This window comes from Protopterus annectens, chromosome 1.part0 (assembly GCF_019279795.1).
Source record: "Protopterus annectens isolate FY-2018-M chromosome 1.part0, PAN1.0, whole genome shotgun sequence".
Lineage (NCBI taxonomy): Eukaryota > Metazoa > Chordata > Ceratodontiformes > Protopteridae > Protopterus > Protopterus annectens.
This window is the reverse complement of record NC_056725.1, coordinates 1,018,269,678-1,018,297,378: the sequence shown is the minus strand read 5'-3', so window position 1 is coordinate 1,018,297,378 and position 27,701 is coordinate 1,018,269,678. Positions and strand designations below refer to the sequence as shown.

Here is a 27,701-nt window from a genome sequence, read left to right as displayed (position 1 = left end):
TTTCAGTGATATGGATGGAAGAGCAGATCTGAGGAGTGCAGGAGGAGATGACAAAGTAAGAATGTAGAGTTATTGTAGAACTAGGTATTTTAAGAGTCATTGCTAATGTAGGGCAAGAGTTAACAGTGAAATGAGAAGGTAGTGTGTCTTAAAGGTTTCTAATTAGCATTTCTTAGACTTGTATACTTAAAAGCAACAGATTTTGCTTAGTAGTATTTGTATTTTGAAGCATATTGTGGAAAAGGAACAGAAATATTGATAGGTAGTTTGCATTTTGTTTGTTTGCAGGGCGGCCACGGTGGTGCAGTGGTTAGCATTGCCGCCTCACAGCAAGAGGTTCTCCGGTTCGATCCTCAGCTGGGGTGCCTTCTGTGCGGAGTCTGCATGTCCTCCCTGTGGTCGCGTGGGTTTCCTCCGGGTGCTCCGGTTTCCTCCCACATCCCAAAGACATGCTGCAGGTGGATTGGACACTCTAAAATGGCCCTAGGTGTGAGTGTGCCTTCTGTGGAAGGTTGGGCGCCGGGCTGGCAACTCGACACCGTAAAACTCCACTGCCAATTACTGTGCGGACAAGGTGATCCGCTGTGGCGACCCCTAACCGGGAAAAGCCGAAAGAAGAAGAAGAAGTTTGCATTTTGTTTGCAGGAAGAGAACTCCTTTGATGGGTATAGAATGGGTAGCAGAGCTAAGAAGTTTAAAACTGGAGTATGCTGCTGCTAGTTGTGAGACGACTTTTGTGAAGGCATAATACGCAAGAATATGTACAGATAGATATTCATCATTTGATAACTGCTGCAGTACCCTACACTGTGTGGTACATCCTGTCATGCACCAGAGAAATGCAGCCAGCTTAAAAAGCATTAAGACTCCTTCCACATGCCCTAGCCCCTGCCGTGCATGAGAGCTGCAGAATAATAGCAGTGTTTAGGTCACCAAAAGTTCAGAATCTCCTTGCTGCCAGAGTATGTGCTTCTATGGGGGGCTTGCTTATTGATTGCTTTATTTATTTATTTATTTATTTATTTTTTGTTCTCAGGGGTATTGCTCTGATCAGTATTGACGAATTTTAGACTCAGCCCCGGAGAAGTACAAAACATTTTGTGAAGAAAAATTACAGAAATGTAAACAATAACAGAATAGTTCAGACTAAGCACATAGAAAATGCAGTGTATATGCATTCCAGTAAACAAGAAAAGAGTAAGTTACAATCAAGCAGAGTATAATGAGCAATATATACATTAGTTTCTAAAGTAGTCAGTCTTCAGTGAATCTTGAGAAGAGGAGAAGAGATTTAGAAAGGAGTTACGTTAGGTGATGTATCTTGTATTGAAGCAGGAGCATTTGACTTGGATGAAGAAGTTCTTTTTGACTTGCATTCTGAATTTGGAAAAAGTGTTGATTGCCTTAATGCCAGTGGTGAGAGGTTTGTCAATGGGTAGGTGCCTGAAAGGGGGAGGGGTAATGAGAGTTGGAGTAGCTTGTGATAATGTCTCAGTTGTATGAGGATTTTTTTGTGAAGTTTAGCTGCAATGAGAGTAAATGTGTGCAGTTGGAATAGTTTGTAGAGTTAGGATCTGGAAAGTAGGTTAGATTTTTGTATTATGGGCTTTTTTTGGCTTTTTCTAAGGTGATACAGTGATGCTCACAGAAAGTTAAATTTGTAATAAAACAGCAAATGCTGTTAGAGATAGTCTAGAGCTTGGCAGTATTTATCTTGGCGGGAGAAGCAAAAGCTGAGAACCCATTTTCAACTTGGGAAAAGAGAACGCCTTTGCCAATGGCTGCTCTGGTTGGTTGAGTGCAGGTATTTTTTGCCCAGAAAAGGAGGGAGTTTATTTTGGCTCTCGCTTTGTCCAATTGGAAGTGGAGTGGAGTGACTGATCAAGCCATAGTCCTAGGTATTTAGAGGTGAAGGTTGCCTCTATGGAATGGTTGTGTATTTCAAAGATAGTTAAAGAGTTAGGTGCAGAATTTTTTGTGGGGTTCCAAAAAGCATTGTTTTGGTCTTGGTGGGGTTGAGACGTAGTTTATGGTTTATGTGATGTTGGTGGAGCTCAGGTAAGTCTGACTGGGCATAGGTTCATAGGTTCATACTAGGCTATCTGCCCTAGGGCATTTATAAGCCTAGCCAGAATGTGTTTGGCTTTCGCCACCCATTTTAAATATATTTTGCTATGCCCTTTTTCGAGGTTAGTATACTGTGCCTCTGTCTAACAGTGACACAGAAGTGATACCCGGGGTAAACCTACAATCTCCCATCCACTCATCAAGATTCCTCTTGAAGAGAGTCAATGAGGGACTCTGCCTAACCTGGACTGGGATTTTATTCCAGAGTGAGGGGAGCCTCTGGGTTATGAATCTGTCCCTCCAGCATGTCCTGTTTATTTCAGTGCTGAGGTTCAAGTCTCTTGAGCGCGTAGCTCGATGGGATTTGGATTTTCTGAGGTGCAGCATGTCCATTAATTCCGGGTTGGACATGGCTTTATACGTCAGGCACAGATCGCCTCTGAACAGGCGGTATGCCACTGAGTAGAGCTGGAGTTTCTTTAACCGGGCAGCATATGGCATCTGTTTGAGCCCTTTGATCCTCTTGGTGAGGTACTTTTGGGGTCTTTCCAGTTGCTGCAGGTGCCTGGTAAGGTACATCCCAAAAGGGTCATTGTACTCAATTATGGGCCTGATGAGGGATGAGTAAAGAGGCACGATGACCTCCCCTGATCTAGATGTGAATCCCTTCATGATTAGGTGGGCTATATAAAATGTTTTTCTAACCACTTTGGCCACGTGGTTGTCAAATGAGAGATTGCTATCAACTTGGGTCCCCAGGTCCCTAATTACTTCTTCTGTACTTAATGGATTACCACCTATGTGGTAATTTGTGGGCACTTTGTTTTTGCCAAAGGGGATGACTATACACTTTTTGGCATTTAGCTTGAGGCCATGGCTCCAGCACCAGTTGTCTGTTTCTATGAGGCCCTTTTGGAGGATGCTTGTGTCGGCTGGAGAGTCGGTTATGGCGCCCAGTTTGCAGCAATCTGTGAACTTGGTCAGCCACAGTCCTTCCGTGTTGGCCTGTACCTCCGAGAAATATATACCAAACAAGAGAGGTCCCAGGACTGAGCCTTGTGGGACACCACTTGTAACTGGTTTGGAGTCTGACATGGCTCCAGCAATTCTAGCCATGTGGGTTCTGTCCTTGAGCCAGTTTGCAATCCATCTAGTGACATAGGGGTTTATATTTAAGCTGGTGAGCTTATCTATAATGCCCGAGTGGGGTATTGTATCGAAGGCTTTTGCGAGGTCCAGGTAGGCTGTGTGGACCACCTTCCCCTCGTCAGTGGCCTTGGTGACTGTTTCAAAGAAATCAACCAGGTTTAAGAGGCAGGATCTGCCCTTAACAAAGCCGAACTGGGTAGGATCCAGTATCTGTAGGTCCCCAATATCTTTATTTATGAGGTCCATGATGATCCTTTCCATAGCTTTGCAGACCAAGCTAGTCAGGCTTATGGGGCGATAGTTTCTGGGATCCGTTGAGGCACCACCTTTATGGAGAGAGACCACGGCATGCCATTGTATGTTGGTGTGAGAGTAACCTGAGAGTAAATGATCATGTCATCAGCATAGAGGATAAGTGGGAGATGGGGGAGGTCACAAGGAAGTTTGTTAATGAATATGGCAAATAAGAAAAGGACAAGAATGGAACCTTGTGGTACAAGTTTGGTAATAGGCACAGATTCTGCTTGAGAAGATCTTATTCTCGACGGAGGCTTCGGGTGATAGATAGTACTTTAACAAAGCTGGGCGGATAAGTTCCCTATTTGGGATTGCCTTCCACAGATATATTTTGAAGAAAAATTATTTTATTTTGTCTAAACAGAATTATTAAGGGCAATTCTGCCTTTTGACTGCTTGTCAATAAATAGCTGATACTATCAAGTAATTAAATCAAATGGTGCTTCAACAAAGTATTAGTTTAAAGGTGTGCACATTTATGCAACCAGCATATTGTATGTTTTTTATTTTTTATTTTTTTTCCCTTAACAGATTTGTTTGTTTGTTCAATTGAATTGTACAGGTTATAGGTCACACACTAAAGGTGAGAAAAGTTTTGAAATGATTTATTGTGGTGTGATTTTTTTATATCACAAAAACCTAGCATTTTAACAGGGGTGTCTACACTTTTTATATCCACTGTATGCTGGCATTTCTTCATCAAGACAAAGCGGAGACAGCCACTCCAGTTAAGTTGAGGGATAAAGCCCTAACTACTGTCCAGATGAACCAGGTTCAAATTCTGGGTTGGGGAACTGACAAAGCTGCAGGGAGGCATGGGCATTCTTCAATGATGCTCCATTAGAGGAGGTATTGTTTAAAGATGGGAGTTACCTTCAAACATAATTGAACATGGGGTAGGGAATGGGTAGGGGACATAAAGAACCACCCCTGAGATGAAAGCCGAGATGGATGAGCCCCTAGGACACCCTTAGAATCCATGACCGGCCCCAGCAGTGCTAGAGCAAGTCCAGGGAGGGGTGTAGGAGAGGACATGTGCTGGTAGACCTGGCATGGAAGTGGGACACACAGGCCAGACTGGTTAAATGAAGTCCTAAGGGAGGCCAAAAAATATGTATTAAAAAAGTGGAGCATTAGTTTTGATATTTTCAAACCAGATTCCAGCGTCTGTTAGAGACCGTCTCAGAAATCTAGGATGTATGATCTCTGCTGTTCTCATGATTCCCTTGGCAAGACTTCACATAAAAAAGTTTTGTTGGTTTGTCAATTTCAATGTGTTGTGTTTGTGAGAAGAGAGTTAAATTGGTGAATGTATCAGTTGTTTCTCATCTCAGGTCTTCCCTTGTCCCTGCCAACCGCATCTCAGTTTTTAACACTAGATACTTAAAAATTTTGCTTGGGGAGATCAGTCCAAGGGAGTGAAGTTCAATGTCTTTGGAACAAACAAGACCAGTTAAAACATATAAATTCAAGGAAATTATGGCTGTAATAAATGCTCACAAATCACTGAACCCCATCTTTTGACTCCAGGCCCTCTTTTAGCAATTACAGACAACACCACAGTTATGTGGTACATAAACAAGGGGGAATCAGATCCTACCCCCTTTGTAGATTAGCTGTGGTAGCATGGGCTATAGCAATTAATTTCACTTTGTCCTTCAAGATACATATATTCCATCAGAGAAAAACATTGTGTCAGACAAGCTGAGCAGAACCCAGGCAGACCCTCATGAATGGAAGTTGCACCCGGGGGATTTCCAGGGAACCTTTCAACTAGATCTGTTTACATCCAATCAGAACAGATAGCTAGAGAAATTCTGCTGGAGAACCCCTTGCCAGTAGGTATAAAAGACAGATACCTTTTCATTCCCATGGATGGGAATGTTCTTTTTACTTTTCCCGTTTTTCCTCTGATAACCAAGGTTCTGCTAAATATTCAGAATGGCTGTCCAGAGATATTTGTGGTGAACCTCTTTTGGTACAGGCAACAGTAGTTTTCCTTTCTTTTGACAATAGCCAAGAGCTACGGGTCTATATCACTGCATCGAAAAGTCATTTCTTCGAATGGCTTGTCAATCGAAAATGCCATTAATAGAAATTGCTTTTGTGAGATCACGGTACAGTGAATATCGGAAAATGTGCCCTTTCCTCACTGTAGTGCAATCTTGGAGTTGGTATATATATTTAGTGGGGCAGCCCCCACAAGAGCAATTTCTATTAATGGCATTTTTGATTGAAAAGCTGTTCAAAGAAATTATTTTTCGGTGTCATTATATAGACCCAAGAGCAACAGTAGCTACCTTGCAGAATGGACTTAAACAGAACAGGGGGTAGATTACTACAGCCCACTCTGCGTAATGGATAATAGAATTATAATACCTTTTAGGCACCTTTTTTTCTGAGGATGTACAGCAGATATTAAAGGAAGGAAAGAAAGTTTACTACTAAAGGATTATATATGAATAAGTAGAAAAGATTTTCTTGTTGGTACCAATTCAAGCATCAGGATTATTTTAAGGCTCAGAATCTTGTGATTCAATATCTGTGTAAGTTATTATCCTCTGGCCTGTCTTACTCTTCTGTCAAGATTTATCCTTCAGTCGTCTCTTCTTTTCTATCCTTAGATTCTCCCTCTCTTCCCTGCCTGTTGTGAGACAGTTTTTGAAAGGGGTGTTAACATTACCCACCTAGAAGACAGGTGACTCCTCCTTGGTATCTTAATTTTGTATTACAAAAACTTACAATGGTTCCTTTTGAACCTGCTCATGAGGCTGATTTGAAGTTCTTATCTTGGAAAACAATGTTACTCATTGCTCTGACTTCTGCAAGAAGCTCTTACTGTGAGTCACCCCAACAAATTCATCCTTTATACTTAATGTTGTTTCAGAATTTACACTAAGCCAGGTTATTCATGCTTCTGAGATCTTTCCAGATCAAAAAAATCAGGGAGAAAGAGTTCTTCATACTCTGGATGTCCACAGGTAACTTAAGATACTACATTGACAGAACATAGACCTTCAGGACTTTTAATAAAAGTTTTGTCTCCTATGAAGGTAAGAAAAGAGGGGTAGTTGGTGTTGAAAAAGGGTATTTACAAATAGTTATCTCATGCTCTTGCTTTTTGTTATTCTCACCTTAGCAAAACCCTTCCAGGCAAAGGTGCTGAGACTACCAGTGCTCTGGCTTTGTCTAGAGCATTTTGGAAAGGGTTGCACTCAGGAAGTATACTAGAAGTAGCAACTTGGTCATCTCTGCATACCTTTTCAAAGTACTGCAGATTACACTTATTCACTAGGTGTAGAGTGAGCTTTACTAGGACTATTCCCAGGGGGCTCCTTGACTCTGATCCATCTTATTTCTCCTTCCATACTTTCTGAGTTCTGGTATTCATCCTGTATAGCTTAGGCTACTGTAGCAGTGATTGGATGATGAAGATAGTACAATTCTGAAGTAAACCTGCCATGACAGTAGATGTTTAAATAGATTAAGGCTGCAGTAGCTGCTCCCCCTTGGGTGTACGACATTTATTTTTTATAATTCTGTCTGGCATCACTTTCTTCTGAGGCAAGAAAGTGCTGAATTTTTGGTGCCCTAGCCACTGCTTTCACATACACAGTAGAGGCTGGGGGGGGGGGGGGGGGGGGAGTGGGGAGTCCCAAAGCTTTGGAATAAAAAAAAAAAAAAATATATATATATATATATATATATATATATATATATATATATATATATATATATATATATATATATCTTAGAGTACTACAGCACTGATATTTTTGAAAATCTACTGTTACAGTATTTTTACGTACCCAACTGTAGTTTTCAAGACATACTAGTGGGTTGGGAAATTAGGAGCTGTTGTTAAATTAATTTGGAAAGTTAACCCCAAATACAAAGAAAAGCAGGATCTTGCCCTCGTTGATCTGAGGTCTTGAACACCATTATTTTATTTTATTTTTTAATGTTGAAGGTACTTAAATGTTTTGATGATGCTTAAGAGGCAGATCAAAACTGAGTCATAAATGTCGAGATTTGTCAGGCAGTTTATAATTGTACTTTTCCTTACAGTATATGGTTACATTATACAGCTAACGCCATGGGCACTGTACTTGTTCATTTTATTGCAACTTAAACACTATAAACATGCAGTTGAGGGGTCTTGTATCAGCTGCTGTTTTTTGCCAGTAAAAACACTTTGGAAGGGGGCTTAGCAGGTACCTTTCTTGATGAGCTTTTGGCTAGGTAATTTTTCACCATTGATCAAAATTTGTCAGTTTTTTTCCCCTTCAACATCATGCTTTCAGTGTTATCTGTTTGCCTGTACAGATGTACACTAGTGACACTTTTGCAAGTTCCATAAGCCTTAGTGACCATGGAGACTGCCTTTTTTCTACTTACTCTGGTCATAACAGTCTTCACTACAGTCTGTAAAGTCCTAATTTTGCACATTTGATCAACATAGGAAGTGCCTCCTGGTCATATTGCCAGGTAAAACTCACAGTTGCATGACCTTTACAGTCTTACTCACAGTTGCATGATCTTTACAGTCTTACTCACATTGACATGACCTTTACAGTCTTACTCACAGTGGCATGACCTTTACAGTCTTACTCACAGTGAAATTAACTTTACATTCTTACTCACAGTGAAGTTAACTTTACAGTCTCACTCACAGTGGCATTAACTTTGCAGTCCCTTTCACAGTGGAAGGGGAATTATCTTTACTCTCTTACCCACACTGGCTTTACCTTTACAGTCTTGGGGAAGAAAATTATAGTTGATAAAGTGAACCTATAATACCTGTGGTAGCTATCTACGTGTTATCAAAAGAGGGAATATATCTTGACCTACTTTGTGTGAAGAAATTTGGCCGTAGTAGTAAAAAAGCTTCTTCCCTATAGACAAGTGTAAGTCCTCCTTACAGTCCTAGGCATATGTTGAAGCTTTGCGACTGGAGCAAACATTCAAAGAGCAGGTTTACACCTGAACCTCCGTGAGGTAAAGCCCTTGTTCAGCTGTACTATATCTTGGCTGTTCCGCTGTGGACTAACAAGGGCTGACGCCTGAAGTAGTCCACTGTCAAGTCAGCAAAGATGGGATTGGGAGTGGCATGCCTTTGGTTCTCATCCTGGGAGGATGCAGCCAGTGTTTTTTTTTTGTGCTTCCATAACCCCTAGTGAATCAAACACAACCCTTGGGTGACCAGCCTGAACCCACAGAGTTGCTAGTGGAGTCATTAGGCTATAGATTGGTGGGACTCAGGACCTGCAACTTTCCTACTTGGCGTGCCCCACCAGGCTGTTGTGGATAGCAAGCCCTAGTTGGGTAAAGTCCAGTAGGTTGTCCTGCACCTTGGCTCATGGCTCAAGCCTTAGACATCATACAGGTGGTTTTGCTATCTGATGGAATTTTTAGTCACAGGTTGGGGCAACCCCATCAAGGAATTTGGTCTGTGCCAGGCCTAGTGCATGCCTCTCCTCTCCCTTCACTGCCTTTGGTTCGCATATTATTCAGTGCCATTTTCCAATCTCTTCACACCTTGCATCAGTTTATATCACATGTTTATACCAATGCAAGCATATACTTGTTGGGTATTATGGGGTTGTGGTCCTCTCATTCTCTGTCTCTTTCTCTATGGAACATGTGAAAATCAGGAGATTCTGTGAAGTTTAGGAGATATGGAGGCTACTATCTCAAAGATAGGCATGCATAATGAGTCCTCAGCTCACTCAGCAGCACCTCTGGATGACATCTGTTTGGAGGTGTATTCTAACTTACAAGGAGCAGTTTGTAATGATGTCAGGCTGTTTTCCCTCACAATAAAAAAAAAAAAAAAAAACTCCTGGTAAATGTCTGCAAAACATGATTGAGAATCATGAGTAATCCAATCTTTAGTTGTTTGGAATGCAACCGAGGCAGCATGGAGGTACTGTAACTTCCCCTCTTCATTCCTCAAAAATCCAATGCCATTTACAGGCCATCACCTAATTAGGTAGAAGAACTCACTAAGCATCCTAGTAATGACTGAATTTTGATTCTTTGGTCTGTCATAGGCTCATTGCTGCCACATTTTGTCACCTTATTTCCTATGAATTAGGTGCTCTGCAAAGATGTGACAAGAACTTGTACACCTTTTCATCACTGAGGTTTAGAACCACCATATGTTCATCAAATCATCCCATTCCCAGTCCTACCCAGTGAGGAAGGCTGTGGATAAACTTGAGGACCTATCTGTGTCCGGGCTCAAGGAAGATATCTATGAGTTTTGTCTACAGCTTTTGTGCTGGAGTACCATGTGCTGGCTATAATTTGTATTTTTTTTTTTTTTATGGATGGGGGTATTTTTTTATACCTGCTGACCATATACCCATCCATTCTTGCGTTGAGAGCTGTTTGTTAATCAGCCATTATATAAACATAAGTTTAAAAAAGAAAGACCAAGGCCTGTGGATAATATCTTTATCAGTGAATTTTTAGTTTGAATGCAGCTGCAGTGCTTGATTTAAATGAACACTGAAGTCTGAGGCCAGTATTGAAATCTGCCTTTTAAACATTAATTTGTTTTTGTGAGTTGTGTGTTAAGTGCTTTTAAATTGCTTGGTCATGGCATTTTTAAGTACTTAAAAAACTGCTAAGCATGAAAGTAGTTATATTGTGTATTTGGGTATTTTATTTTTATATTTAATAAAGCTGGTTCTTTGTCCTTTCTTTTGGTGGTTGGGAGATTCTCTTGACGTGGTTGACCAGGATTTACTTGGTGGTATTGGAGTTTTTTTTTTTATTTGCTGTTGTGTCATTTCAACAACCAAGAAGGATTTTCCTTTATCTAGACCTAACCCCCACCCCCTGTTGACTGATATGCACATCTTCAGGTGTGAGGCAGGCTGTGCTTTTCACTGAGTGCATGCACAGTAGTGCTCACATGTGAAGAATGCCGCCATGTGCACATCCTCAGCTCTTATGTTGCATGCTCTGCATTGTTTCTGCAGTAGGTGCTAGAACTGCAAAGGACATGACTGCTTGTATTCTCTCAGGATAGAGTTGGCATTGGCTGCTTAATCCCATCATGTTTCACCTGGTGCCCTAGCACTTGGGCTACTGACTTATCTGTAGTCTTCTGGATAATGAACAGGGCTTTATCATTCTCTTCCTTGGAGCTGATGCCCCTCTTTGGATGACTCTGCTGATGCTTTGTTGATTTATTTATCTGTTTGTTGCCTGGGAAGGTCCTACTGAAAACGCCCTTTTCACTGGAGTGTCGGGGCAGCAAAGCTCTACTTGGCTTTAATTTTATTAACTTTAATTTTGTATTTTTATTTAATAAAGTAGGACCATACACAACTGCGGTGGTGGTGCTGCGGTAGCGTTGTCGCCTCACAGTATAGATGCTGTCCGGTTCGATTCTCAGTTAGAGCGTCTTCTGCATGGAGACATGCGTGAATGGGCGAACCTTCGTTGAAGGTTGTGCGTCAGGGCTGGCAACTCGGCACTTAAAAATCTACTGCCAGTCATTAGTGGACCAGAGTTCCGCTGTGGCGACCCCTAACTGGGAAAAGCCGAAAGACACAACAACAACAACAAAGTAAGACCATACACATGTAAAATGTTTGCTGGCCGCGAGTTTATGCTTTTAACTCTTGCCTGCCTTTATCATTATAACAGCTGATTAGACTAAAACCATCTGCAAGTCAGGTGAAGATTTATTTTTACTGGAACTGGAGCACCTGTTGTGCTAGTGCTTTGATGTATTAACTTGTTAAATATGCAGTGCATAGTGAAGTGGATTATTCACATTTTAAGCTGCTAACAGAGTTACTACATAACTAGTTGCAGTCGTAGTATTTTAAATAATCATTTGCGTCATTTTCTTAAGCAAGGCTTTCATCTTTGCTGTCCCAAAATAAAATGCAGTTTCTCTGTGTATGCTCCTGTTTCAGCAGCCAGTAGTTTGAGGTATTGCACAGATACTGGTCTTTGCTTAATTATGTTTGTCAAAGTTGAAGTGAGTATTTAAGAAGGAGCAGCATCCTTTCATTATGGAGGTGTGGACACTGAACTAAAATTAATCAAGAAGGTAAGTTTCATAACATGGCTATTGTGAGTTGCAGTTTATTAGAGTTTAGCAAAGAGGGTAGCCCTTTCATTATGGGGTATATTAGTTGCATTGTTTGTAAAATTAACAGAAGGCTTAGTTTACAGCAAGGCAATGAACACCAGTGTCCCTAGAAAAGAGTAGAGTTTGTAATTTGTAATATTACCGCTTTTTAGCAGAAAAGTAGACTATATAGTCAGTTGACATTGCAGGTGAAATATATTTTAGTCAACTGTGTCCCAACCACTTGGCATGTTAGATACACAGGCTAATTAATGCAGGTGCAACAGTGTACCAGCTTAGTTTCTTAATAGTGTATATACAAACACGAGTGGTTTGCACAGAGACTTAAGCTGCCATGATTTCATTACTGGGCTGTATGTTTACTGTACACGTGCCCCAAAGCAGATGTTATGTTGTTACATTGTGCCATTGACATGTGGTTGCACTTAGGCTCAGCTGCTTTATAGAACATGGTCATTCATTAGAGGACAACCTCAGTAGTTATTTCAGACCATGAGAAATATTGAGGGGTAAACAGCTAGGGCTGTGTAACTGTGCAGCCATAGATAACATATCAAGAACATTCTAGTGTTCAGACTGTTTTGCATGCAGTTTGGTTTGCTAGAGTAGCACAGTACATGGTTTGCTAGAGTAGCACAGTACATGATAATAAATGCTGAGGTTTCTTGTTACATTCTTTTCATGAAACATGGTTATGCATTTTGTAATTGTAGTAGTGGTGAGGTTGATTTTACTTTTGCTTGCAGCCACACATGGCTATATTCATACCACCAACACTAATTTGTAGTGTGTGTAAATGAAAAAAAATTTAATAAGTCAGTTTTCTTTTCTTATAATGTATGTGCACCCATGTCTTAAGTGTTATATTAGTGAAGATGTCTTAAAAAAAAAGCTGTAAAAGTTTGTAAAATGCAGATCTGTTTACAGCACTTGTTAAGTTTAGTTTAGTTTAGGCTGTGCAAGGTACTAGCACAAACTGGTTGTTGTAGTAAATAGCATAACATTCGCAACTCTATATGCACACAGGCATCTTGAATGTTAGTAGAATTAGTTTATAGGTAAATTCTAGGTTATGAGTATGCAGTATTATAAGCCTAGCCAATAACTAGCGGTTAGAATCAAACCCTGTACCTTGTATCTTTGAGGTCAAGAGGTTAAGCATTATGCCAACCCTGTCTCCTAATAAAAGTTTAGCTCAAATTCCCAGTTGCCAGAAACATTGTTTGGTCAATTGACTTGATCAGGGTCACTCACTAGGCAGATGAGATTTGAAGAAATCAAATCTTGTAACATGAGAACTAAAGCTCACAAACGTAACCCTTTGTCCCAACTTCACTTCTCTAAAGGAAAATTCATAGGTTCATCCTAGGCCATCAGTCTGCATATGATTACAAGTTTAGCAATTAATCAGAGGTCAAAATCAAACCCTGCACTTTGTACTTTTGAGGTAAAACTTTAATAATTATACCAAACCCTTCCCTCACAAATACTAAATGTTCCCCCACTAGTATGTTTAAGGGTATTGAATAAATCCTGGGGAAAGTGGAAGCAGTTGCATAAATATTGTGCTTTAGTAATGGCTTTTGAGCTTAGGGAACAGTGAGTATTTCGGGCCAAGAAAGACAGACATAGATTGTTAAGTTAGGAAGGCAATCGGAGTTATTTTCAGGACAAGGTATTCCTGTGCCGTTACTCTTCTAAACGTTAGATTGACTGATTTTTAGTGAAGAAGAGAAGCCAGGAAGTGTCTCCAAGAAGTGTGAAGGCAAGATAGGTAGTGTCTATGAAGAATGATATCCCCGAATCCAAAAAGAATAAGTAATAGTGTTATACTTTGCCTCTGGGAATGGATAACATAAATGACTGTAAGCTTTGCAAATGATGTTCATGTTTGATTACGGAACATTTTTGGAAAATATTTATTTTTGTTTGTGATTCTACTCTTTTTCTTTGCAAACACACACACTGTTCATTTCATCTGTAAATAAATGTGTTTAAGAAATACAAAGGACTGTTTTGTTGAAGACTTCAGTATACTACAACTGCAGTTATAGAAGATCGAAAAAAATAGTGTCCACTACAAGATGTCAGTTGTGAGCTTTATAATGGCATTGTACCGGACTTATTTTCCCACCTCATTTGATATGATAAACTGCAAGAGAATCGTTTTGTGTGCTAAAGTAACAGTGGTGAGAGCTGTTAAACCCTTATGCCCAAAAAGATTTACTCTGGTCAAAGGATCCTAATTGCAGGAAGGGCTAAAACCCTTTTGTGAATGCAAGGATGCTTTCTGGACAAAAATGTGCAATGAAAAGGGGTTATTTTGTTGCTCTTTTCTGCTGGTAAAGTCAAGCTATGTTTGTACTGAACTGTGTCTGTTGAATCCTACATAAAATGGAGATACTACTTGAGGTCTTAGTGAAACCTAGCAGAGCCCTTCAGAAAAAGAGTACAACCACTAATCAAGACATTTGTATCCTGTTGGATAGAAACATAGACACTGTTGAACACCTGTTTGGTGTGCAACAACTGGTTTCCACACTTATGAGCTAGTCTCCCACCTTGCTAGGAATTCCATACACCATTTTGAAGAAACTGAGCAAGGAACACCACGTAGAGGCCTGCCTTTTAGCCTTTGAAAGGTACTCTGCTCAAAAGAAGTGACTCCAAACTAAGAGGCTCAGAATTTTGGCATACTCTTATTGAACTGAAGATTCACTGAAGGCATATGTAGACTTCAAGGTACTGATGACCATGACTACCCAAAACTGAAACGATTATGGCAAGGGCTGCAGCTGCTTTGCTTAAAGGAAAACTCCACCCTAGAACTAAAAAATCGTTTTTGATTTCCACTCTGTCTTTGTTTCCTGGCACATTTTAACACCTCAAAGTCACTCTTAGTGCTTTATTTGTAGTTTTAGCCTGTTTCCACAACATGGATACCAATGGGGGTTGATGTATCAATGTGATCTTGTTCTCCTTCAACCCTTTCCATAATGCTTTGTATGACTCATACCAGACATAAGGAAGTAACTGTGAATTCCCATGCCATTGACGTATGATGGGATTTGTGTGGGTCACTGCTATTTTCTTTACCTTCTGTAAAAGGACTGCTTCTTTTCTGTCTCTAATCACCCTCATTAATGTTTGGCTCGGAACTTGTTTTACACTATACTTAGAAGTTATCCAGCTACAGCCAGAAAAGTAGCTAAATCACAAGCCTTTGTTCAGGGATTTCTTTTGAATCTAGATAACTGGCTGTAGCTGGGTTATAGAAAGTTTGAGCAGCCTAGTCATATGCTTCATGCTTCTAGCTGCCATCTAATACACACTTTAACAGCTATTCCTTATGGAGAGATCCGTAGGATAAAGAGACTGGGTAGTGACATGCAGGGTGCTGAAAGAGAGGCTGAAAAAGTAATTGACATGTTTGTAGATAGGGGATATGAAGAAAAAATTGTGATGGATAGTTATATGAGAATATCTGAAAATAATAAGATAAATCCCATAAATAAAAGTTAAAGTAATAACCTCATAGTAAAAGAAAAAGAATGGGATTTGGAACAAATTATATTTTTTTGTATCCAAATGCACATTATTTTCAAAGAAGCTACAAAAACTGTTAGAAGATTTTTGGAATATTACCAAAAGGGAAGTTCCTTCACTTTCAGAAATAAAGCTTAAATTTTCTTACCAAAGAGGTCAGAGTTTAAAGGATTTTCTGGTGCATAGTATTTACGAAAGACCAATAGAAATAATAACAGGGGCAATATTAGAATTAGGTACTCTACCTTGTGGAAAATGTGCAATATGTCAACATATACCAGGTACATTCGATACAATAAATGGTAAAACATTTCAAACAAAAGGAAACTATACTTGTAGAAGTGTTGGTATAGTGTATGCTATTAAATGTTAGTGCAATAGTTTCTATATTGGAGAAGCCAAGAGAAGTTTGGGGCAAAGAATAAAAGAGCATGCAAGGGATATCAGAAACAAGATAATAAGTCCTGTAGCAGAGCACTTTAATAAGAAACATGGCGGAGATTTTAGTAATTTACAAGTTTCCATTTTGGAACAAATGAATTCTAGTTTTCTGAGTGAAGAAAGAATAAAATGTGTACTCAGGAGAAAAGAATCAATTTTTATATTAAAATACAACACATTACATCCAACAGGGTTGAATAAAGAGTGTCATTGGAGAAGTTTTATTTAAAGCTGTTACTTTAAAATAATGTCAAGTTTTTATTTAATTAATTGCATTTTTAACCAGGGTGTAGCTAATTGATTAATTGATGCTTGTGTTTTATATAAAAAGATGTGTTTTTTTCAAGTAGAAATTACTCTGTAAAGGCTGCCTAAGCCGAGGCGCTAAGAGATTATTCTGTTGCTGTTCGTTGTTTCTTACAAGAAATATTGTTTTGCTGCTATTCATTTCCAATTATATTTGGTATTGAAAGAGACTGTTTTGCTGCTATCCAGTGCTTTTTACTTATGAAATTGGTTTGCTGCTATTGGTTTATAGAAGCATCTGCTACTCAATAAAAGTATTTGAGTTCCAGTATAAAGGAGGTATCAGTTTTTGTTCTTTATTTATAGTTTTAGGCTTGTCTGTAAGGCTAGGAGCATAATCTCTGTTGACAGAATTTACTGTTGTATTCCTACTTGTTGCTTTAACACTCACCGTCCTGTAAATATACTGACACTGCTCGTAATACCTCCCATTTTCCACTAGGGTTTCTTTTATGTACCAACTGGGGTCACCTTCCTCCCACAGTAATTGGGAGGCTGATACATCATATCTTTGAATTTATGAACTATACTGTTGCTCCACATGCAGTGGCATATTGTGATGTACTGCCCCTTTTCACTTAGAAGAGTGGTGTGATAACACAGACAGTTTGCTAAAACTTATTGAAAATAGCCTCAGAAATAAACATCAAAAAGACTGGTGTGTATTTATCACATTGTTATCCATTTATATGGTCTTACAGTGTGGTTTGTATGTTACATTGCATTGTGTTATAATCATTGTATGGTATAGTCTATGCTGCTATGTGCTTCATTCTATGTGTCTCTGTCCATATTAGTCTGTAACTAAGTTTACATATTTTTATTTGCAGTGCCAGCAGAAGCTTATTTCTGACCAAGACCAGTTAATGAGTATAGCACTGGACTGCATTTACAGCTCAGAACGAGATAATCAGTTGCCTTTATGCTATGATATACTGGAGTGCCTCCCTCAAAGAGGTTATGGGTAAGCCTGCAAACTTTTTTTATGCTTTCAGGCTATTTTTAGACAGGTGCTCTTTTTTGTACAGTTGTTTAACACACAGTTCTGTTTCTCAAAATTTATTTCAAAGCTTAAGAAATGAAGTAAACATATGCTAAGTGTGGATTAGATTAAGTTGATTATTTTTGTATTTTAGTCTTTTGTGTAGCCTTGTGATACTTTGGACTGTTGGGAACATTCATTTTTTTCCAAAACAAAGCTTCTTGCAATTCATTTCAGAACTTTCCAAATAGATTATTTGCAGTTTCATTTATTTTGCAAGTCATGCTCACATCTTGGTGTTATCTGTATTGATCTTCACCAGTTACCTTTGGTGCTCCCTGATGGAGAAAAGTCCACTTTGCTAGGTAATGTGTGCAGCTCAGTCAGTGACTGGCATCTGCCTTTTCAGTTTTTATCCAGCAAAACCATTGCTTTACCAACATTCTCTCTTAGTACTTCCTCGGTTGTGCAGTAAGAGTGAATTTTTTTGTTGCTTGCAGTATGGTGCTGATTTTTTTCTCTGGTTCGCATTTTCCTTCATGATCCTGATAACAGAAAGTAGGAATTTCAGAGGATGAAAAGCACATTTTGCAGCGTATACATCTGCAGAAATTTAAAGAAAGTGGAAGCAACTTAACATTACAAAGAGTGCATATCCAAAGAACAAGAAAAAAGGGCAGTTCATAATTTAGTTTGTAAAGGATGGCATTGGGGCACTGTAAGAAGGCAGTTTGCAGTGAGGATTGCAAATAATTCTTCAGGAAGAGTCACTTTAGGAGTGTCATAACCTTTGGATTTACTCACCTTATCTGCCCTTCTATCCTTCTCATAGTTTTCATCATCTTTGTTCATTTTCCTTGGAAGGCCTGTGCTGGTCTAGTGGTAGTTAGCATTACATGGAAAGGTGGTGGGTGCTAAATCACATGTATACAAGCCTTCTTTGTTTCTTCTCACCACTCTTAGTGCATCACATCCCACATCAGCCTCGGATTTGTTTTGTCTCTGTAGTGGCTCTCACTTAACTATTTGTTGTTTTTCTTCAGAGATCTTCATTCAGACATTAATAAAGCATTTAACTGTCATTATGGTAGGCTGCTGTCAGTTTGTATATGAGAAGTAACTGCATTTTAGCAATTTTCAACTCCTCTCTTAAAAACGTGCATAACAGAGAGATAAGAAACAGGTGAAGGATAATGTTCTTAAAGTCAGCAAAAAACATTCTTCAAAGAAAAAAAAGAACCGAAGACGTACAAAACAAAAATTACTAAACTTTATTTCCATCATTGTTTTTGAAGAGACTACTAACTGTCAGATGTTTCTGCAAGACAGTGATATGCATTTATTAATAAAGCTACTGAAATTGTACTCACTTACCTTGGTCTTGCTGAAAGGTAAGACCTTAGCATCATTTTATTCAGTGCTTGCATTGGTATTTCCTGGGTTTATGTCAGGTCCACATCTTTCTTCAGTGGATGAGCCTAGTATTTCACCAGTAGTTATTTTTTCTAAGTCTATTGTAGCTGCATCTATTTCATCTTCTGTCTTATTGCTTTTTTTTTATTACAAAATCTTTTGAGGAGTTTATTTCAGTACAGTTGAATAAACTGCATTAAAACAGCAATGCATTCTTCTTCTAATGTTTGTCTGTGGATATAATACAGAAATGTAGACTTTTGCAGGAAACTGATAAGGTTCAAGAGGGGAGAATAAAATAAAAATCATTTCTTCCCCACCTTCTTCTAGTGGAGAAGATGATTTCTATATGTTTATTAGTTTTCCAGTACCTCAAGACTCTAATACGGGATATTCAGAATTTTGGGTCTCTGCCAGAGGATTTTTGTTTTTTGGGTGCCTTAAGTTTTATGGAGGAATTTTTCAGCTGGCTTTTAGGGAACCCCTTTTCACTTGAGAAGAGAGATTGAATGAGATGAGTCGTCTCCCAAATTTGAGGTGGGCAAATAAGAGCACAGCCTGAAATTTGCAGACCGTGCTATAGATGCTACATTAAGAACAAAACTATTCGGGTTAGTGTTAAAGTTAGTGTGGCTCTAAACAGCCTTACAGAACAGATGTTAGTTTCAAATAACTTAATGCTCCATTGAGGCAAGTGCAGTTGTAGGATGATGATGTTGTTGAAAGGAAATGTAAAGTGATATTTTCACTTACAGAAATGCATTTACCTCCTACTCCTGACTACTGGAAGAACTGGAAGTGTACCACTACAAGTAAGAAGCCTTTTTAAATAAAGGGAACTCTTGAACAGTTTCATTAGGAAAAGTAATATGAAGGAAGGCAAAGTTATGTCTACTAATATTCAGCCGGAAAAGGAAGGTAAAACTGAAGATCTTCAAGATGACAGTTTCTTCCCTTTTATACCTTTCCTAGTATCCCATGAGGAAAGCTGCAGAGCCCCCTTTCTTCTTAGCAAGAGGTAATTACATACAAATGGGTTTTGTAAACACTTGCTCAGAGTTATGCAATGCAACTTTTTCAGAAACCTTGTATTCATCTTGATGTTCTTCATCTCACATTGCTGCAGTCCTTACATATGGGTAGTCCGCTGTCCTCGGTCGGCCCGAATACCAAAGTATTAGGCTGACGTCGGTCAAGGTGCTTAAAACTGACATCAGGACGTCAGGGTACAAAAGCGCATGACCGACGTCATATCCGCAGTCTTTTTTGCCGCATGGTCCGATGCAGAAGCAGCGTTGCAAGTGCCGTTCGGCGTTCTGAAATTTTTCGAGTTCGGAGTTTCAGACCGAATCCAAGTTGGCTAAGTACCCCGTTGGGGATTATTTTGGTTTTTTCTTGCCTCAGTGTAGTACCGGATGTCAGAAAAAGTGAATAATTGTATTTCTTGTGGGAAGCAGATACCGCATAGGGATTATCATTCTTTGTGCATTCCTTGTTTGGGGCCTGAGCATGACGTAGTCGGGTGTCGCTTTTGTGCTAGGTTCAATAAGCGCACTATTAAGCGAAGGTTAGATTGTGCTAGGCTGGTCTTGAAGCGGTGCAATTATAATATGCCGCCGGATTCTCCGGCCGCTTCCACCTAAGAAGCGCAAAGACAAAACAGTTAAACCCAGGCAAGATGAGTCGTCCGTTCCGGACGCCGGCTCTTTAGAGGCTTCAGTGGAACCGGTGGGTCCGACGGAGACTTCTTTAGGGTCTCAGGGGGAGACTTTAATTTTGCAGGATGTGGCCTCTCTTGAGGCGGGACAGGCTGCAGGGGCTTTTTAGGTTGCTGTACTCCCTCCCTTCCCAGGGTGGTTAGGCCCTCTCCTTCTGTTTCCAAGGCTTCTCCCAGGGCAGGCCAGGTTTAGCATCTGTTGGTGTCACTCCTAGTTCAGCAGGGTCTGTGCCTAAGAAGCACATGCTTAAAATGGCAGAAGATTTGATTACTCTGATTAGAGGTTCTTTGCCCCCTCCTGATAAGAGGCCTAGGGTGGAGCCAGAGTTGGGAAGTTTTGAACAGGCTTCAGATGTTTCAGAGTCTTCGGCTGAAGACTTGCAGGAGTACTCTCCTTATTCTGATTCTGATGCAGAAGATTCCACTCCTTCTGCTTCTCCTCCAGAGGATTTTTCTTTTTCAGAGACTCTTCACTCTATGACGGAGCATTTTAAGTGGGAAGGTCAAGACTTCTCTGATTCCCGGAAAAGGCTTAGGGAATTTTTGCTTTTACCTCAACATCGGCCCTTAGCTATACCACCTGTTCTGGATGTTGTGCAGGATGTGTTTTCAGAGGCTTCACTTAATCCTGATTCTCTGCCTCCTGCGCCTGTTAAACCAGATAGGTATTACAGGGTGCCTGAGGCTCATAAATACCTTTATAAGAGTCCTAGGGCGGACCCAGAAACTATTAGTCAGGGACCCAAGGGTGTCAAGGCCTCTGTTGTAAAAAATCCGGTTCCTCTAGATAAAGAGGCCAGAGCTTTGGATAGATGGGGAAAGAAGGTCTATACTTCTTCTACCTTAGCAATGAGGGCTTTGAATTGCCAGTTTCATATGTTGAAATATCAAAACTTTCTTCTTTCTCAATTGAAATCTAAGGTGGATGCTCTGGCAGAAGGCATTGAGTGTAAAGAATTACAAGATTTGGTGCATGTCTCTGAGCAGGTTGGTAAGCATTCTTTACAATGTGGTTTTGATGCTGTGCAGGCCTCGTCTAGGGTGGCTGCCACTGGTTCAGTTCTTCGCAGGCACGCCTGGCTGAAGGATCAGAATTTTTCTGACCATGTTAAAACAAGGATTTTGGATGCTCCTTTGCAGTCTGAAGTGTTGTTTGGTCCACCTGTGGAATCAGTCTTGAAGAAAATGGAGGACAAGGCTAAGTCTATGCAGACTGTTAAGGATTTTTTGCAAGTTCAGCCTCCAAAGTTTAGTAGGAATTGGCCTGCTAAGGGGTGGACGTATCCTTCTTATGATTCTCAGTCTAGGGGTAGATCTAGACGTGGTAGGGGCAGAGCACAGAGTTCCTTCAGACCTAGAACTGGGAGTTCACCTGCACAATCTTCGAGTGAGGGTAGGGGCCAGTCCTTTCGTAAACAGGCCCAATGACCTACTTTTTCGGCTGCCAGATCCCTCTTGCCTGGCAGCACCTTTGGAAGGAAGGTTGGCACTTTTCAAGGAAAATTGGATTTTAATTACCCAAGACAAATGGGTACTGGATATCATACACAGAGGTTACAAGTTTTATTTCCATACCTTGCCTCCTTTCAAAGGCATGCCAGACGTTCCTCCTCAGCAAAGACTAGAGGCTCACAACCAAATTTCTCTTCTACTTCAAATAGGAGCTATACAACCGGTCCCTCTGCCAGAAGTGGGCCTAGGATTTTATTCTCGCCTGTTTCTAGTACCAAAGAAAGGGGACACGTGGAGACCCATTTTGGACTTATATATCCTCAACACATATCTGGACATTCCCAAATTCAAAATGTTGACGTTACAGCAGCTTTTACCTCTGCTGGGCAAAGATCACTGGATGGTGACTCTGGATCTCAAGGAGGCTTACCTTCATGTTCCTATCAGGCCCAGTTGCAGGAAGTATCTGCGTTTTCGGGCTGGGACTTTTCATTATCAGTTCTCTGCATTGCCCTTTGGCTTATCTACTGCGCCCAGAGTGTTCACGAAGGTTCTGGCTCCAGTAGTAGCTTTCTTCAGGCTAAGAGGAATACAAATCTATCCTTATTTGGACGATTGCCTGATTCTGGCTCAAGGAAAGGACGAACTTCTTCATCATTTACAGTATGTGATGGCAGTGTTAAGATGCCTAGGGTATTCTGTGAACGAAATAAAGTCCAGTCTAGTACCCTCTCAGGACATGTGCTTTCTGGGTGTGAGACTGAATACAGCATCCCAGATGGCCTTTTTGACCCCGGACAAACAAAAGAATCTTTCTCTTTATTTCCATCAATTATCTCGTCAGTCCAGGCTGACTGCAAGGACAGTCCTTCAAGCCTTGGGGTTCATGGCATCTTGTATTCTGGTACTTCCCAATGCCAAACTGCATATGAGGAAGCTACAATGGTATCTCAAAATGTATGGACAACACTGCCAAGATTTGGACACTGTCATTCAGATAATACCTTGCATTCAAAAGGAATTTTTGTGGTGGGCTCAGGAATGTCACCTAAACAAGGGACTCTCTGTGACCCGACCAGAGGCGAGTCAGATTCTAACGACAGATGCCTCAGACAAAGCTTGGGGAGCTCATCTAAATGGAAAATGGGTACAAGACACGTGGCCTGCCAGACTTCAACATTTACATATCAACTTGAAGGAGATGTTAGCAGTCCAATTTGCACTGATAGCTTTCAAGGATTTACTTCTTCCAGGGCAGGTGTTGATTCAAACAGACAACACAACTGTCATGTGGTACATCAACAAGCAAGGGGCGACACATTCATATCCTCTATGCAGACAAGCAATGATTTTGTGGGAGACTGCTCTCAGGTTGCAGCTAAATCTTCAGGCAAGGTTTCTGCCAGGAGCACAGAACTCCTTAGCAGATGTGTTGAGCAGACAAATTATGGATCCCCACGAGTGGAAATTGGATCCTCATGTATTTCAAAAATTGACAGTGTTATGGGGAACTCCAGACATAGATCTGTTCGCTTATCCACTAAATTACCAGCTGCCAAAGTTTTGCACGAAAAGGTTTCATCCCACAGCTTGGAAAGTGGATGCTCTCTCATTCAATTGGAGCAATCTTCACGTGTATGCCTTTCCACCACTGCCTCTCCTCCCAAAGGTACTCCTGAAGGTCAGACAGGACAAGCCAACCATGATTTTAATAGCTCCGGATTGGCCTCGACAGCACTGGTACCCATTACTGAGAAGTCTGGTGCAGAGCCTCCATGGCCTTTGCCTTCGATTCCACACCTGCTGTCTCAGGAGAACAGTCATTTACTCAATGTCAAACTTCACTCTCTACATCTAACAGCCTGGCATATTCTGTTTTAAACCCTGGAGGGTCTCAGCTTCCACAACAAGTTTTGAATGTTATTTTGGAGGCCAGAAGACCTAGTACAAGGAAAGTTTACGCAGATAAGTGGAGGAGATTTTTAATTTGGAGAACGGCAAAGGACTTTGATGTTTCTAAACCTAACTTAAGTGTTGCTCTTCAATACCTTACTGAGTTATTGGACAAAGGTTTGTCCTTCTCCTCTATAAAGGTTCATGCTGCAGCAATTTCTGCTCACTATGACTGTGACCCACCATTATTTTCTCATCCTTTGTTTAAGCAATTCCTTAGAGGGGCAAAGAATATAAGACCCCCACGTAGAGCTCCTACTCCTGCTTGGGATCTCAATTTTGTGTTGGAGAAACTCACTCTACAACCTTTTGAGCCTGCAGCGACTGCCGAGTTGAAATATTTATCATGGAAGACTGCTTTTTTGTTGGCCATTACATCTGCGAGAAGGGTTTCTGAATTACAGGCCCTTATGGCGGTTGAGCCTTTCTTAATTTTCCACAAGGATAGGGTGTCTTTGCGTACTAACCCTTCCTTTATGCCTAAAGTGGTTTCTAGTGTGGCTTTAAACCAAACTATTCATTTGCCTACTTTTTATGCAAACCCCCAAAATAAAGGGGAGAAGATTTTGCGCACTTTGGATATACACAGACAGTTGCGATATTATTTGAGCAGAACTAAAGGGTTCAGGCAGTCTCAGCAGTTGTTTGTTTCATTTGCTTTGTGTTCTCAGGGCAAACCTGTTTCAAAACAAACTATTTCTAAGTGGATTGGTTTTTGTATTGCTTTCTATTATTCCCATCATGGTAAGGAGATTCCATCCGGGATTAGGCCTCATTCCACTAGGGCTGCTGCCACTTCTACAGCTTTTTTAAGGGGGGTGGCTACTAAGGATATTTTGGAGGCAGCTACTTGGAGTTCAGTGCATACTTTCTCTAAGCATTACCACCTTCCACTTTACTCTAAATCTAGGGCTGGATTTGCCACTGCAATTTTACAGGGCATTTTGGCAGCTCCTAATGCTGTATAGTTTTGCCATCCTCCCTTACCTCTGCTTTGGGATTCTACCCATATGTAAGGACTGCAGCAATGTGAGATGAAGAACATAGTACAGTTTTGTACCTACCATAAATGTAGATGTTCGAAGATCCACATTGCTGCAGTCCAATTTACCCTCCCTCCTTCCCCTCTGTAGTTAGAGGTGGTTGTGTGGTTTGGGTTGTAAATATTGTAAATATTGTAAATATGGTTAGTGCAGGGGTGGTTGGTTGTTTTTTGCTGTTTTTTCGTTTTGCCCTTTCTTTTTAGGGCCTTCTGACATCTGGGGCAAGAAAAGACTGAGGATATGACGTCGGTCATGCGCTTTTGTACCCTGACGTCCTGATGTCAGTTTTAAGAGCCTTGACCGACGTCAGCCTAATACTTTGGTATTCGGGCCGACCGAGGACAGCGGACTACCCATATGTAAGGACTGCAGCAATGTGGATCTTCGAACATCTACATTTATGGTAGGTACAAAACTGTACTTTCCACATACACCTTTTCTGCTAGTGGAAGGCAATATAGAGGTAAACTTAAGACAGAGAGGGCAATTTTTTCACACCAGGCTATTCCTAGTTCTAAAAAAAGGACAGTACCTCAAGAGCAGTTCTAGATTTTGTTTGAATTGGAGCAGGCTGATAACTGCTCAGTTCTTTAAGATGGCTGCACTAAAGATTTTTCATGGACGAAGTCTAGCTTCAAATTCCAGTGAGACCTTGTCAGAGAAAATTCTGCAGATTCCAGCCAGCTCAGCACCATTTTAAGTTGTTTTGCCATGTGAACTATATACAGCCTACAAGGAGGACTAGTGAGTTCAGAAAAAAAATTTCAAGCAGCTTTCATTTTCAGGAAAGGGAATTGAAAGACTGTGACACAGTAAACATAGATTCTGAGTGGTTAGCTCACGGTATTGCCTTTTGCTATGACACTTGTTAAGCCTATACAAGACACAAAAATGAGCATAATTCATTATGTGCAGCATATATTAGAAATGTTTCTGCCATTGTACAACTTGCCACATTGACTACAAACTGCACTTTCACAAAATGCCACAAAATGGATGCACATTCTAAGATTAGCACTGGTTTTGTCATATCTGTGCTCAGGGTATCCTGCATTTTTCCACCTCCCAATCATATGACAACATTGCTTTGGAAGGTATCCATATGCTATGATTTACCAACTGTAATGACCATTCCTTAAAGATCTTCTTGTACTACAGTCTAAACAGCTGTACTGTGCAGTAATTTCTCCCAAATCAGTTATTTAGTCAAAAAACAATGTCACAAGTGATAATTCAATAAAGATGTTTGGGGAAAAAAGAAATTGAAGAAAACAAACCTTATATTTAATGATGGCAATCATTCTTGGTGGTTCTGCAGTTGTGTTCATCCATTAACTTCAGACTGGCATTTTTTCTTAAGTGTTCCCATGCTTGGCGTATTCATGTATCCAAAGCCAGAACATCTCTTGACATCATACACCTCATTTGGAGAGCTTGCCAAAGACTCTGAGCATGTCATTTTTTTCTGCAACTCCCACAGTTTAGATCTTGATCCTGATATTTATTGTGGAAAAGTTTCACTGTTCAATGACTGAAGCGTTGTCAGAGTTTGAAGGGCTAACATATTGCCACCTATTTTTCTGAACTGTCTGGAAATCAGAATGGTACTCCGATAGTCTGGAAAGCACTGTACAAACTCTGTTATTCTGTTTAGCAGCATGAAGAAAATGCCAGAGTTAGCAAAAAAGCAACCTCTGTCTGTTTTATTTTTTTCCACAAAAAACATTGCTAAAGTGATGAGGTGGAGTCTGAGATAATGTCAAGAAAAAAAAAACGTAAAAGAAGAAAGGAGAGTAATGTGATTGTTAGTCCAAGATTAGGTAAAAAAAAAAAAAAAAAAAGAAAAAATATAGAAAGAGGTGTTCCATCCTAAAGACATATAAATTTACGTCATAAAATGGACATGAATGTTGGTGGAAATGAGATGAGCCTGGGCAGAGATGCAGGTAGTGCAGGGGACATGGCTTTGGCCCATTTTTAGCACTGTAAAAGTTGGCAACCCTAATTATGAGCCATTATCCATACTGATGCTGTCTATACTGCTAGGAGTGGAGTGAGTCTTATATAGGTACAATAAATGCCAGTAATTGAACCTGGACACCCACAGACATAGGAGGAAGAAACTGTCTTGCTACACAGAAAATGGTGGTTGTTGAAGGTACTCATTGTAGATATGGGTGACAGGGTGCAATGAAGTAGCTAATAGTGCAGAGATCCAAGATCTTTTTAGTGAGAAAACATTGACAATTGTTCTTGTGCCTGTCATGTTTGCATGAGCATACCCTGTTCTGAGATTAGGGTGAGGTCCCCCCTCCTCCCTTTCTTCCTTTTTGAAGTGGGATAACCTGTAGGTTTTGGCGGTAATGGAGAACACTGGACTGAAATAGTGTTTTTGCGTGATGGTTGAATTTTTGAGAGAGGCATAGCTATACTCATGTACACTGCTGTTATAACATTTTAAATCATGATCACAAAGACACTTTCTCAGTCCAGTGCTTTCCATTATCTCTAGGTTGGCTTGCAATGTACTGTGTAGATTTGTTAGTTATACTTCAACGCAACTTATTTGCAAATTTTGGATAACTTCTCCCCCAGCATTTAGAAGTTACAGTTATGGAGATAATCCATAATAGTAGAGGTTGCAATCTTTATTTTTATGCACATCTCTTAGCATACCTCTTACCGGTTTTTGCTTTGTCTCAAAATGTTGCACTGTCTCTCCTAATTATTTCTCTGTGAGAAAAGGTGGTGGACTATATTTAATGGATAACTGCAATAATTTATACACTAAGATTATCTTATTTTGTCAACTTTTCAAGATAATACTATTAATATTTTAAAAAGTATCCTTGGTTGTTTAGGAGGCAAGAGGTTGAATGCTAGGTGGTAGTGGAGAACTCTGCACTGAGCTTAACTCACATTCGTTTTAATAGATACGAGTTGCACTAAGTCCAGTGTTCTCCATTATCACTTAGGTTTTTATATCTGAGACAAATAGTAATACCTTCCCTCTTTACATCTCCCATGAAGATGATTCCTCTTTTAACCTTGAAGCTCATGAAGATCCCTGTGGATTGGCTTGAGACAGCAGTTCCTTCTCCCCAGAAATGCTTAAATTGGTATTTACGTAAAAAGTGCTTTAAGTCATTACCTTTACAAGGCCTGTCATCCTGGATGCTGTCTATATGGCTTTGAAACAGTTTACTATCAAAATTTCGA

At 40.2% G+C, this 27,701-nt stretch overlaps 1 protein-coding gene across 1 annotated transcript in view; it reads left to right on the top strand.

Moving 5' to 3' along the window:
* Positions 1-27,701, top strand: part of NBAS (NBAS subunit of NRZ tethering complex) — a 3,380,746-nt gene that overhangs the window by 1,315,604 nt on the left and 2,037,441 nt on the right. The window contains exon 26 of the mRNA XM_044064792.1: positions 16,753-16,886. Within this exon, the coding sequence (XP_043920727.1) occupies positions 16,753-16,886 (134 nt within the window). The remainder of the gene's footprint in view (positions 1-16,752; positions 16,887-27,701) is intronic.